The following is a 13829-nucleotide window of genomic DNA, read 5'->3' as shown; positions in this document are numbered from 1 at the left end:
CAGGGCCATCCACCAGTTTCCTTTCCTGATCAACCACCAAACTCATCCATCTGCTTCCGAATAGTCCTGCCGGTCAACTCACAGGCCCCATCCATACACCCACTTCAGCTTATTTTTTATTAATATATTGATTTATTTGATTTATATACCACCCTTCATCATAAGATCTCCAGGCGGTTCACAGAATAAAATACAGGATAAATACAGGAGTGCTGCCCCTCATGGCCTTTTCCACACTACTGGCCAACGCACAGCATCCAGTTACACTAAATTGCAGCAGGGAGTGGGCTTCATGTGGCCCTTGGATGAAATTTCATGTGAGTGGCAAGGAACAGAGGAGGGGTAGCAGAAAGAGACACAATGGAGCGCCAGCATGCAGCCCCTGACAGATCACCCCCCCCCCAGAATGCAGCCCTCAAAAGAGAATTACGGGCCAGTCCTTTGAAGGATGCCAGAAAGTGCATGGGGCGAATTGTTCATTCCACCCACCGGGGATGTAAAGAAGCTGGAGTCAGACTTACAGGAAGATACAACCAGACTAAAGATTAAGAAATGCCACTAGCTCCCTACCTTGCCAGCAGCACAACTGTGGAGGTGAATCGCCAAGATGTGAGTCATCAAATGGGACATGTAGTTTGTCCCAGTTAACTCTGATATTCTGTATTAAAAGCAGGGACTGTGGATCCTTGGCCCTCCAGATTTTGTTCAACTCCATCTCCCATCAGCCCCAGCAAGCATGGTCAAGGATGATGGGAGTTCTAGTCCAGCAGCATCTGGAGTGCCACATGTTCTCTGCTCCTGGGCTAAAGCATTCCTGCAGGTAGGCTCCCAAACCTGCCTGGCAAGGAGATTCCAGAACCCAACCCATGCAGTTTTCTCTGCTACTAGGCTGCTCTTCAGCCTGGTTCACACATTTCTGGAGTGCTGTGGTTGCTTCTTCTTGGGTCTCGATCCTACGCAGTTTGGGAAGCTGGGAATCATGTGGGATGGGTGCAGCACGTGGATACTACCAATGGCAGCAGCTCCGAACCTCCAAACCTGAGAGCCATGATCTACCTCATCCCATGATTCCAGGATTCCTTCTTCACTGGAACATCACAGGAGAAAGCCATGGGAAGTGGCCATTGTGCCATTCCAGGAACACACCAGCCATGAGCTAAAGTAGTCCAGCAATGAAGTAAATCACCAAATGGAGGAAGCTATAGAATCTCTTGGCTGGGAAGTTTCATGGCACAGTTGGGTAGGCATCTGCCAGGAATGCTTGAGACACAGGATATCCTGTCTTGGGGTAACGAGGGCGAGTTACACAGCTTATTTATTTCCTTGCACTGCTCAAGTACGCACCGTGACACACCCTATTTCATGGAGCATCCGCCTGCCCCATGATTGCTTGTATCGCCTGGACCACTATATGCCACGAGGGAAGTGCAGGCATGAACACAAAGTGCTCCAGGAAGGTGCTGACTGAGCTTAGCAGGTGCCTAGCAGGATGCTGATGCTGGTCACCCATTTCTCCTGTGCTCCCAAATTTAACATGTGTCATAGACTATGCCAGGTCTCCGCAGCCTGGTGCTCTTCAGATGTTTTGGATTATGACACCCATCAGCAGTAGCCAGCATGGCCAATGATCAGTGATGATGGGAGCTGTAGTCGGAAAGAGCTGGCAGGGACCAGGATGGAGAAGGCTGGGTACCGTCATGTGCGCTGTGTTCTTGCATCAAGACTGTGGCTGTAAACTGAGGGGCAGAAGGAGACAGCACACTCAGAACCAAAGGCTTTACTTCTCTGGCAGCTCCCGAGTTGAAACAGGAAGCCTTTTATAGGCCTTCTTCCTGTCTAGAACTGCCCAAAGGCCAGCCACGGTGGGCAGGGCCAGGCCTGATCCTTAGAATACTTACTGCCAAGGAAGCAGATCTAAGCTGTAGTTCCCATAGTTCACCACATGGAGCAGCAGTACACAGAACGAAAGAGTCCTGGATTCTTATGGCTGCTTTCACACATACAAATCCTCAGGGGCGACTATGCTTCCCAAGGAGTACTATCAGGCAAAATCAGCTTACAAATATGTGCAAAAAAAGGCCAAACAGGAATGGCAACTGAACCGCTGGCATGCACTTATAGCTGCCTCAAATACCCGTAACTCCCGAAAATTCTGGCTGTTGGTTAACAGAAAATCTAAAAGTTACCCACTAACCGTTATTCCTGCCCCAGTTTGGGAATCATTTCTAAGGAACTATTTTGCCTTACCAGACCTTAATATTAATACAATCGATGGATTCTATGAGCAGCTCCCTCTTTGGCCACCCACTGACCCGGAAGAAATCCACGGACTCATTTCCAATCTCAAAGTTGGTAAAGCCCCCGGTCCCGACCTAGTCCCGGCGGAAGCGATAAAACTTCATGCACACTGGTGGGCGAAAATCTTGGCCGTTACTTTTGATGCCGTAAACAACAGTGGGAAGGTTCCAAGAATTTGGAAGGATGCGATTATTATTCCAATTCATAAAAAGGGCTCGACAGATGACCCGGGAAACTACAGGAATATCAGTTTATTGTCAATAACTGGGAAAATATATGCACGGTTCTTGTTAACTAAGCTTACTAAGTGGGCCGAAGAGAACAACCTGATTGGGCCTGAACAGGCTGGTTTTAGACCGAATCAGTCAGCGGTTGATCATGTCTTAGTTTTATACCACCTTGCCCGGAAATATTCCGCCCCAAATAGAGGCCAACTTTGTGCGGCCTTTATTGATTTAAAGGCCGCTTTTGACAGCATCCCCAGGGGATTACTTTGGGGAAAACTAGCACGATGGGGAATAGACAAAAGACTTTTGTGGCTAATAACTAAATTGCATGACGGATCAGCCGCAAGGGTGAGAATCACTCCGGCCGGCGACCTCTCAAATTCAGTAACCATCAACAGAGGTGTCCGTCAAGGATGTATCCTTGCTCCGACCCTTTTTAATCTATTTATAAGTGATATGAGGGCGCCTCTGATAGATTCTCAAGAAACGATCCATGCCCCCCGCCTTGCCCAATATCGTTGCCCCCTTCTACTCTACGCAGACGACGCAGTGATCCTATCTTTCTCAAGAGTAGGCCTTAGGAGGGCACTGAAAATTTTTGATGCTTACTGCAAATCAAATTTTCTTACAATTAATCATGCCAAGTCCAAAGTTCTAATTTTCACCAAGAGTCGAAAAACCTATAATTGGAGAATAGACGGAAAAGCCATTGACCAAGTCTTTAAATTTCAATACTTGGGAGTCCTTCTCCAACACAACATGGGCTGGAAGGTCCATCTGGCATATGTATTAAATAGAGCTAAAGCCCTTTCCTTTGCGCTACTGCGTTTTTTCTTTTCAGATGGGGCTTTCCATATTCCATCAGTGTTAAAAGTTTTCAAGGCAAAGGTGATTGCAACAATAGCATATGCAATCCCAATATGGGGGTCCTTTGTTAATCTAACCCAATTGGAGGTAATCCAAAACCAGCTGCTAAGAAGGTTGCTAAAATTACCCAGGTGTGTAAGCAATACTGCTATACGTCTCGAACTAAATGTTACAGCTCTAGAAACCACATTATGGAAATGCATCCTCTGTTACTGGTTGGCATTATGGCATAAACTTCCAAATCTCCACTTGATACAGTGTCTCTGGAGAGATGACTTCCCTAGCCCTTGGGCAAAAATAATACATGGGAAACTTGTGTCCTTAGGACTATCTCCATCTGAACTACTAAAATTGGATTTAATTTCTGCCAAGAGAATTATAACTCACAAATTAGAGGAGATGGATTTACAATTTAATATTGCGACAGGTGGTGGCACCTGTTCGCCAATAAACCTTGGCTTAACACCACCAACGAAGAAATGGATCACTGTATGACTCTGACAGCTTAGCCTAACTTAAGAACCATCAATAAGTGCCAGAACTAAGACGCATATCCCCCAAAATCTGAGGGATTTGAATTGCGGTTGACATAGAGGGAGCTTATTGTGTATACTTTACTTAATTGAAGTAAAATTGGTTTTATAGGGGTGTTTTAACTTGGAACTGTTTAAATTGTATTGTTTATGGATAAATTTTGATGTATTGTTTTTAGATATGGGCCAATGGCCGTAATAAACCAATCAATCAATCAATCAATCACACATACAAGGGCCAACCTGGGTCTGTTAATGTGTCATCCAATCCTAGGCATCTGACAGACATTTCTGTATGATACAGCTATTTGGGAAGACACACAATAGACTCATGCTATGCCTTTTTAAGTGTATATTAAATAGGTAGGCGTGTGCCTAAAAATGCAATGTGTGGTTTCATTTAATCACACTGTGAAGGCAGAAATCACCAAATGGGGGCAGCTGTACTTTAAAGCACCTAAATTAAAATTAAAATAAATCTAGCTGTTTGCATTTGTGCCTCTGTGCCCTGAACAGTTCTGCTGCTTTCTTTGGCAGAAACAGAAGTATGCCAAATAAGCCGATATTTGCAAATTTTATTTTATTATTATTTATGTATTAGATTTATATACCACCCTCCATCATAAGATCTTGGGGTGGTTCACAGGGTAAAATACAGGATAAAAACCATGAAAATAAGTAAAAACAAAACAGCAAAACAACCCCATGCCTCCCCACAGACAGATTTATAAGGCTGTAGAATATTAATCAACCAAAGGCCAGGTTGAAGAGAGAAGTTTTTGCCTGGCACTTAAAATATATATAATGAAGCATTCCACAACTGGGGAGCCACTATAAAGAAGGCCCATTCTCGTGTTGCCACCCTCTGGACCTGTCTTGGAGGAGGCACACAGAGAAGGGCCTCAGACAATGAAAGCAGAGTCCAGGACAGTTTACATGGGGAGAGGAGTCCTTCAGGTATTGCAGTCCTGTGCCGTTTAAGGCTTTATAGGTCAAAAGCAACACTTTGAATTGGACCCAGAAACTAATTGGCAGCCAGTGCAGTCAGGCCAAGATCTGCTAAATTAATGCAAATTTATACGAGTCATTCAATTCAGCTTCTCTTGGTGCTTAATCTGGGTTCCTGAAAGTGACCAAAAAACCTCTGTTAAGTTTTGGAAAGTTTTAGTTTGCAGTGCCATGTACACAGAGTTCCTAACTGCACATGCTGCAAAACGAATCACTCCCAACCAAGTTAGCTCAGCTGGCTACAGCATGGTGCTGATAATGCCAAGATTGTGGGTTCGATCCCCATAGGGGCCAGCTGCATATCCCAGCATTGTAGGGAGTTGGACTAGATGACCCTTGTGGTCCCTTTCCACACTTCAGTTCTTTGATTGTTGGTGTTTTCCCATCAGGACCACAGCACGGGGGGGGGGGGGGAGGTTTAACCCTTTCCTCCACAGCTATGATCCCAATGACACCCTCTCCCTCCATGCACTGCAATTAGCGATGGGAAAAGGTCCCTTTAGGACCAATGGAAGCTTTCCCCATATCACTAATTGCAGTACACAGAGGGGTTGCCATTGGTATTGAAGTTGTGGAGGAAAGGGTTAAATCTCCCCTTTCCCTTTGCTGTGGTCCCAAAGGAAATCACTACTCCTGTTCTTGCTATAAAATAAACAAATATCACTGTCATGACCGCTAGTGACACATTTAATGCCTGTACTCTCCAGGAGCTCAGCAAAGGTCTGACAAAGTCTACTGTCTGTCTCCCCCACCCCACCCCCCACCTGGAGGTGTTTGGGATTGAATCTGGGATCTTCTGTACACAAAGCATGAAGTCTACCACTGAGCTATGGCCCTTCCTAGGAGCATGAGAATTCATGTGTGCAGGGATCTATGGAGCCTCTGAATTCTGTGCTTTTCTTAATGGTTGCTTAAGGGTGACTGCTGAAGAGACCACTCTTCCCACTGTTTTTAGTACCTGCTGTTGAGAAGCAACTTGGTTCAAAACACAATGAGATCTAGTGTTTTCTTACTGATGATTTTGGGGGAGCAAGTTCACCCTTTCGGCTCCCTCATCACCTTGCTGAAGAAGCTTAGGTTTGACTGGTCCATCTGCATCCCTGACGAATGTGCCCAATGGAACATGCTGGTTACATGGAAATGTCCTGCATCTTACAAAACTGCATCTGTTAGTGGCCAAAGGAGGTGGGGGGGGGACACTCAGCCAGCAAACATTTTTGCATGCCGTGAAGCCTCTTCTAATTTTGTGCTGCACTGACACACCCACACCTGTTCCTAGGCAAGCTCTGTGATGCTGGAGTAACACAGCACAGATGGGAGCTATATCTGCCTCACATCATCACTGCAGGCAGCAAACGACTATTGCCAAAGCAGGCAAGTTTCTCAACACTTGTGGGATTTTTGCTCTGTTACAATATCCATACGTTAAAAAAGGTGGGGGGAAGCAGCAGACATCTAGTGCAATGTTCAGGCAGCCTTATCATGACTCCTGCATGCCAGGCAGACAGGAAGAGATGGAATTAGCGATAGGAGGGTCTGAGAAAAACAACACTGGAGGAAAAGGAGGGCGGTTTGCTTGTTTTTCATTTCCCCGTTTCCTGGTTTAACCTTCCTCTGCATTTGTAGTTGCAGCTTAACCCCAAGGATTATACAAAAGATCTAAAATTCCCACCCACCTGTAGGAATTTCATATTTCATTAATTCTCTCAATTTTTAAGGGGGTTAATTTTTGAGGTGTTTCACTTCTCCCTGCTTTGGATGTGTACCATGTGTACATTTAAGGGGTTAATGAAAAGGGAAATGGGGTCAGTTAGATCCTAACACAAGTAAATGAGGAGGGGAACAGAAACCTACATCCAATGTGCTGAGGGTCTCCCCCCCCCCCAAATCTCACATAACGTTATGTTAATGCCTTCCGAATTGCCTTGTGATTCTTTTTGACAATTTATGGTATGTCACAATGAAAACAACAAGGAGTATTGTGGTAACTTAAAGAAACCGTAGCTGCATCCAAACAAAGTGGTTACACTCAGGTTTCACTGAAGTCATTGTGAAAAGTTGGTCATGTCAATGGTTTCAATGGAAAGTGTAACTAACACCGTCAGGATCCAACCCTGATTGCACCATTAGCTTTCATAGGCACTAAACCACTGAGCCTCTTGGGCTTGCCAATCAGAAGGTCGGCAGCTCAAATCCCCACGATGGGGTGAGCTCCTGTCACTCTGTCCCAGTTTCTGCCAACCCAGCAGTTCGAAAGCACGCCACTGCTAGTAGAAAAATAGGTACCATTGTGGTGGGAAGGTAAATGGCGTTTCCATGCATTCTTGTTTCCGTCATGGTTTAGTCATGCTGGCCACATGACCTGGAAAGATGTCTGCAGACAAAACGCCAGCCTGAAAGCGAGATGAGTGCCGCAACCCCATAGTCAAGTTTGACTGGACTTAACCCTCCAGGGGTCCTTTACCATTTTTTACTTCATAGGCATGAGATACAACTGAGAGTGAATGTAATATTCATGCTTTAAATCTGCTGAGTCTTTATAGTTTCAGTAGATACTGAATTTATGTTTCGCTGTCAGCACAATAACATCTTTCACATATGGTTAAGGATTTGTGAAAGCTCTCCTTTTACTTCTATGGGTATTTGCACCTTACCACTTACTGGTATTTCGTATTTGGGACATTTATCTGCAAAAGAGAATGTTGATTTTATTTTATTTTTTATTTTTTGCAGGGGGTGGGCAAACTGGATTCATACTATCGTTATGCATCTTGTGTTTATAATTGTATCTGCTACCGAACTAACAGTGTGTTGAGTTTTCATTCAAAAGCATACCAGACGTTTCTCTATGAAGACATCAATCAGGGTTATGCATCCATTGTATATTATTATTTGCAAATGACTTAACTGTTCCCTGTCTGATGCATCCATTTCTTCACACAGACATTCAATAATATGATTTTTAAACATACTGCCATATCTACAGTTATACACAACAGGGAATATGAACTTTTCACAGAAGAAATAATAATAATTTAAGAAATGATAGCTATTGAAAGCATCTCTATATATATTATTCCCAAGTTTACCTAGAGTCAAATATTGCAAACAATTCTCAAGACATGAATTTTTGTTTACAAATTTAAACCATTTCCCCTTTGTGTCTGTAATAAATCAGAATGTTTATATCTCTAAACCGACACTCCTATACACCCTTACTAGGGAATTAAGTCTTACTGAACTCAGGGCTCCTCCACACTTCTGCTTGCTCCTTGCCTTGAAAGCATTGGGTCCCAGTGGTTTTCTCAGTGTCCCACTTTCTAAGCCTGGGTCCAAGTGGTTTTGCATTTGCCCCAGAGCATTCCCCTGAAAAATATGCTCTTTATTGCTGAAGCAGGATGAACGAAAATCTGCAGAAAAATATGGTTGCCATTTGTTCCAATTCAGCAGTAAAGAGTGTGTTTTTTTCTGGGGGAAAGCAGCACGACAAACAGAAGTGTGGACGAGCCCTTAGTATAGTTTATTTTACAGTAGACATGTACAGGATTGCACTGTAAATGTGGGACCAGATTCCCACCTTGAGTACCAATGGAGGATAATCCATTAGGACAAATGGGGCACTGTCCCACCAATGGCCAGATTCTTGGCTGGGGTTGCCTTCAGAATTCATATAACCTAATCTTTAAAAAAAATGTACAGGCTGACAGTTTGTTTCCAGAGCCAATTCAAGGCGCTCACATTAGTGTTCAAAGTGACTTCAGCCCCAAATATCAGAATGGCTGCCTCCTTTCCTACAGATCCTCCTGGGGGTTAAGCTCACCAGAGAAGACCCGCTTGGTCGTTGCACCTCCCAAAGAAGTTTGGAATGTGAGGAGGGAGAGGGCATGTTTTCGTGGTAGCCCCTAAGCTGTGGAATTCCCTCCCCACAGAGGTACGTCTGGCTTCTTCATGAATGCTACAGACCTCTTCGCCCCACCCTTTCAAGACCTGAGATGTGTGTCTTCAGGGCTCACCCTGTTCCTGTAAACCATTTAAACTTTCTTAATTGTTGCAACCTACCCTGGGACCAGCTGGTGAAGGGCAGGTAATAAATGTAACAGCAGCATCAGCAAAAGCCTCATTTTGTCCTTAGCCAGTCACCACCTTCTTACTTACGACCAATCTAGGGGGCAGCACTGGCTGCCAGCTTCCTCCTTGCCCCTTGTGGAACTGAGCCAGGAAGACAAACCGAGAATCAGTTGGCTCTGCCTGGCTCTGGATCCACCCTGTGCTTGGCCTACCGGCTGCTTGTCCTACCAGTCCAATGGGTGCCAGTCGCCATTGCCAGATACATCATGTCACATAGCAGGTAGAAAAGAGTAGGTGACACAAGATTATGGAACAGCAAGGAAGGAACCGTGGGCACTCCAGTCAGGGGGATGTGGGGGAAGGAGAAAGTGAGTGGCTCTTACTGCGTTTGCTTTTGTCTTTATTCAAGAGCAGCCGCAGCTCCTGTTCCTGCTTCCCAGGCACGGGATCCTGAGGCGGTGGCTCCATCGACACCTGCAAATGCAGAGAAGACGAGGTTTGATGAGCTTATCAAGGATGGAGTCCGAGGGAGGGGCCATGGACCAGAGGAAGAGCATGTGCTTTGCATGCAGGAGGTCCCTGGTTCAATCCTCAGCATCACCAGGTAGGGCTGGACATGTGCCCTGCCAGAGACCTTGGAGAGGTGCTGCCAGCCAGTGGAGGCAACCCTGAGCCCAATGGACCAATTTCCTGGCTCGGCAGAAGGCAGCCTCCTGTGTTCGTATGAGTCAATAACCTCTTCAGGAAGAAAGCTTTGTGTGAAATGACCCACCTGGAGTCTGACACCTGTGTCTGAGACACCTCGGTTCCCAGCACCAGGGATCAATGGCACACCCACGGCGGGAGACTGCTGAGGAGGCAAGATGGTCCCACCCCCCTGTAAGTGTGATCTCAGGCATTAGTTGTGACTCAAAACACTCCTTGTTAACCCCTTCTCTTCCTGTCCTCACACCCTGTCTGGGGTGAGTGTCTCCCATCTGACATTCCTCACAGAGGCTGAGCTTTGCCAACATGCTACTGTTGGCACTTTCTCCATCCATGGCAAAAAATGCCCACGAACACTGTGCATCATTTGGGGAAGGAAGGTCACAGACAACCACCAGATGACAGGGCTCCAGTTGCCAACATACGATGGTACAAAATTTGCTTTGGGTATATAGGTATAACTTGAGGAAACTGCATGCCCTGTCTGTGGAAGCAAGTAAGCAGATGAGGCAGGCTAGAGAACTTGGTGGCCCCTTGACCAGACGGAAGAGCAGCAGAAGCAGCTCCTGGGATTATGGAGAGTCCCCTATAGCACCACAGTTCTTTCATAGAATTGTAGAGCTGGAAGGGGCCCTCAAGGGTCATCCAGTCCAACCCCCTGCAATGTCGGAGGCATGGCTCAATAACACAGGAAGTCTTCGGCTGGAGGGGAGAAGTCCATACGCATGTGTCAGAGCTGCCCGAGGTCGCAGCTCACAAAGGACCAACGCCAGTCCGTTGTTATATATAAAAGTCTTTATTGAAGTGCAGTTTCGATTTCAAACCCGCGGCGCGCAGCTCTACGTCTTAAACTCTAGACCGCTGAAGCTCCGTCTGAATCTCCTCCCCCCAGACACCAGTTTAAGACTCTAGCCTTGCTCCACCTCTTCCTTTGCTCTTTCCTCCTCTGGGTCCGCCTGTCCGCTGGGGTCTTGCCCTTTCTAGACTCTTCTGACGCTGAGTCCCCTGAGTCTTCCCCCTCCCTCCGGCGGGCTTTAGGACCTGGTTCCCAATCCGGGTTTTCTGCTGTGCCGCGCGCCTGTACATTTGAACTTGGTGCGCGCGCCCAACCGGCAACCTTCCTCCTGACCGTTACACTGCTCCTGTCACTGCTTCCCCCTTCGGGGAGGCTAGCTGGACCTGACCTCCCCTCCATTCCCTCACTCTGCGATGGAGGCGTGGCCAGCCCTGATTCATCTTCTCTCCCTGCTGGAGGAGACGCTGGTCCTGACACATGGGACTCTTCCCCCCCACTCCGCTCTGGTGGGGGAACTGGTCCTGATCTCTCGCTGCTGCTTTGGGAGTCCCCGCTGGCCCCTTGCTTCTGGTGTGTCCCCCTTGGGACCCCCCTTGCCCTGGCCGTTGGCGCCCCCCTCTGGGAATCTTCTGATTCGCTGGAGAAGCTCATGGAATCTCTCGGGCCACTTTCATACTCCCCTACGCTGCCCTCAGATTCTTCCCCTTCGCTCTCCATTTCCTCTCTCCCCTGTGCCTCTGCTCCTGAGCCCCTGACAGCATGAAACAATGTTTCCTAACAATGTTTGCTACAGAAGTGCAAAAGGAGCTCTTCTGCCAAAGAAGTGCCATGAGAAGCATCAGGAAGGCAATTGAGGCAAAGCTGACTGGAGACTAACTGCTCTTTGGGGCAGTATATGTATGCATCACCTGCTTCCCTCACCCAACCCTGAGAAAGTGCAGGATACTGACCCGCAGGTGCTGGTGGCTGAGTTGCTCCACTTGCTGGTACTCCAGTCGGGGGTGCAAACTAGCCAGGAAGAGCTGGTGTTGCAGCTGCTGTGTCTGCTTCAAGGCCAGCAAGGCAGTGTCAGGGCCAGGTTTGGCGAGACGCTGTCCAATCCGCAGGTCCATGGGGATGGTCTGGGGGACCCGCAAGGAGACGCAGAGCTTCACGGCGGCTGTGGAAATGACAGGAAAATGCACTGATCAGTATGTGCCCATCACAGATTCTATTAGGTTTTGCCGTTTGTGCCACTTTGAGCTTTTACTCAACTAAGCTGTATGCCTTAGATAAACTTTCCCCCAGCCTGGGGCCATTCAGATGTGGCTGGACTACAACTCCCATCATCCCCAGTTGCAGTCCAACAGCACCTGCAGCCCCAAGGTTGAAGCACGCTGTTCCAAAGCAGTGGCTTGCAATCGGAGTTCCAAGGAACAGTGGCATTTCTAGGAAGCCTGGCAAAGCTTCCGCAGTGGAAAGTTCTGGAATGTTGAACAGGCTTCTCCAAAAGACAGCTGGCTCACATCTGCCCGTAATCGCTTTCAATGCCCACCACAAAACAGTGGTTAGCATTCTGGAGCAGACTTCTCCAACCTGGCACCCTCCAGATGTTTTCAGGTTACAAGTCCCATCAGCCCCACCCAGGGCAGCAAATAGTCAGGAATGATGGGAGTTGCAGTTCAACACCTTCCGGCACACCAGGAGGTTTATATGTATTTAACATGTTTATTCCCCACCTTTCCACTGCAAGGTATTCAAGGTGACTAACAATGCAAAATAAAGCAATTGCCAAATACTACGAAATACACTGACACCGACATGTCCAACTTCCAAGAGACTGCGATCTACGAAATGGTGAAATCTGTTATGATAAAATGGGCACAAGATGTTGGACATAACATTATGATGGCTGACTGGGAACAGTTATGGACCACAGGTATCAAGTTCACGGCATGTAATGCCTTAAGAGAGAATATAATGAAAATGATATATAGGTGGTACATGACACCAGTCAAGCTTGCAAAAATTTATCATTTGCCCGATAACAAATGTTGGAAATGTAAAGAGATTGAAGGTACATTCTTTCACCTTTGGTGGACGTGCCCAAGGATTAAGACTTTCTGGGAGATGATCTATAATGATATGAAAAAGGTACTTAAATATACCTTTCAGAAGAAACCAGAGGCCTTTCTCCTGGGCATGGTCGGCCAATTGGTGCCAAAGAAGGACAGAACTTTCTTTATGTATGCAACAACAGCAAGCAAGAATACTCATCGCGAAGTATTGGAAGACACAAGATTTACCCACTCGGGAAGAATGGCAGATGAAAGTGATGGACTATATGGAACTGGCGGAAATGACTGGCAGAATCCGAGACCAAGGTGAAGAGTCGATGGAAGAAGATTGGGAAAAATTTAAAGTTTATCTACAGAAACATTGCAAAATTAAGGAATGTTAGAAGGATGTTGGAATGAAGTAATGTGGTTTTAGCAGAAATGATATAAAGGATTAGGTAAAAATGGATTTGTTAATTGGTGAAAGACGAGAATGTAAAATTACAGTATATTAAGATAAATTAATTGGATAAAAAAACAAAGCTGGAAAGGATTTGCTGAAATATCTAATTGAACTAGAATACAAAAAAGGGAGGTGTGAGGAGGTCAAGGAAATAAGCAAAGGAAAGAAAGTTATGTAAAGGTTTGATCTGTGTTGTTGTTTTTTAATTGCTTGTATTTTTTCTGTCTTTTTTAATTTTTCTCTTTTTTCTTTTTTCTCTTTGTAATCTTTAAAAGTTGAATAAATATTATTTTAAAAAGAAAGAGAGACTGCGATCTACTCCCAGTACAAAAAACTGGCAGTGACCTACCCATTGTCACTGGAGGAACAAGGAGCATGCGCCAGGTGCGTGTGTGGAAGGAGGTGGCTAACTGGATGTGGGAGGGGGGAGTTTAAGGGGGGGAGGGAAAGGAGGCAAAAATTTGGATCACTGGAGGAATGGCACCCAAGATAAAAAAAGTTGAAATCTGCCCAAAAACATGCTCCGACCACAACGCGGTAAAGATGGTGATGGACTTTACAACAACTGGTACCTTTAGATGGAGGATGAATGACACATTATTTAGAGATGAAGAAGTTTGTAAAAAGGCCCAGAAAACTTTAAAAGACTATTTTGAAATTAACATGAGGACTAAGGTAGAAAAAAGAATAATCTGGGACGCAAGTAAAGCAGTGATGAGAGGATTCTTGATACAACAGAATACAATTAAAAAGAAAAGCCAGAATTACAAGAAATTTTTTTGGAAAAGATAAAAGAGGGGGAAAGAAAATTGAGATCAAATCCAAAAT

General features: G+C 45.9%; 1 protein-coding gene across 6 annotated transcripts in view; it reads right to left on the bottom strand.

Moving 5' to 3' along the window:
* Positions 1-13829, bottom strand: part of HDAC7 (histone deacetylase 7) — a 194053-nt gene that overhangs the window by 49994 nt on the left and 130230 nt on the right. For all 6 annotated transcript variants that reach the window (XM_079967811.1, XM_079967813.1, XM_079967814.1 and 3 more), the window contains 2 exons: positions 11453-11661; positions 9385-9475 (listed from right to left, as the gene is read on the bottom strand). In XM_079967811.1, coding sequence (XP_079823937.1) covers positions 9385-9475; positions 11453-11661 — 300 coding nt within the window. The remainder of the gene's footprint in view (positions 1-9384; positions 9476-11452; positions 11662-13829) is intronic.

The sequence above is a fragment of the Podarcis cretensis genome, assembly GCF_951804945.1.
Source record: "Podarcis cretensis genome assembly, chromosome: 2".
Lineage (NCBI taxonomy): Eukaryota > Metazoa > Chordata > Lepidosauria > Squamata > Lacertidae > Podarcis > Podarcis cretensis.
Note: the sequence above shows the minus strand (reverse complement) of the source record. Positions and strands in the feature narration are given on the sequence as shown.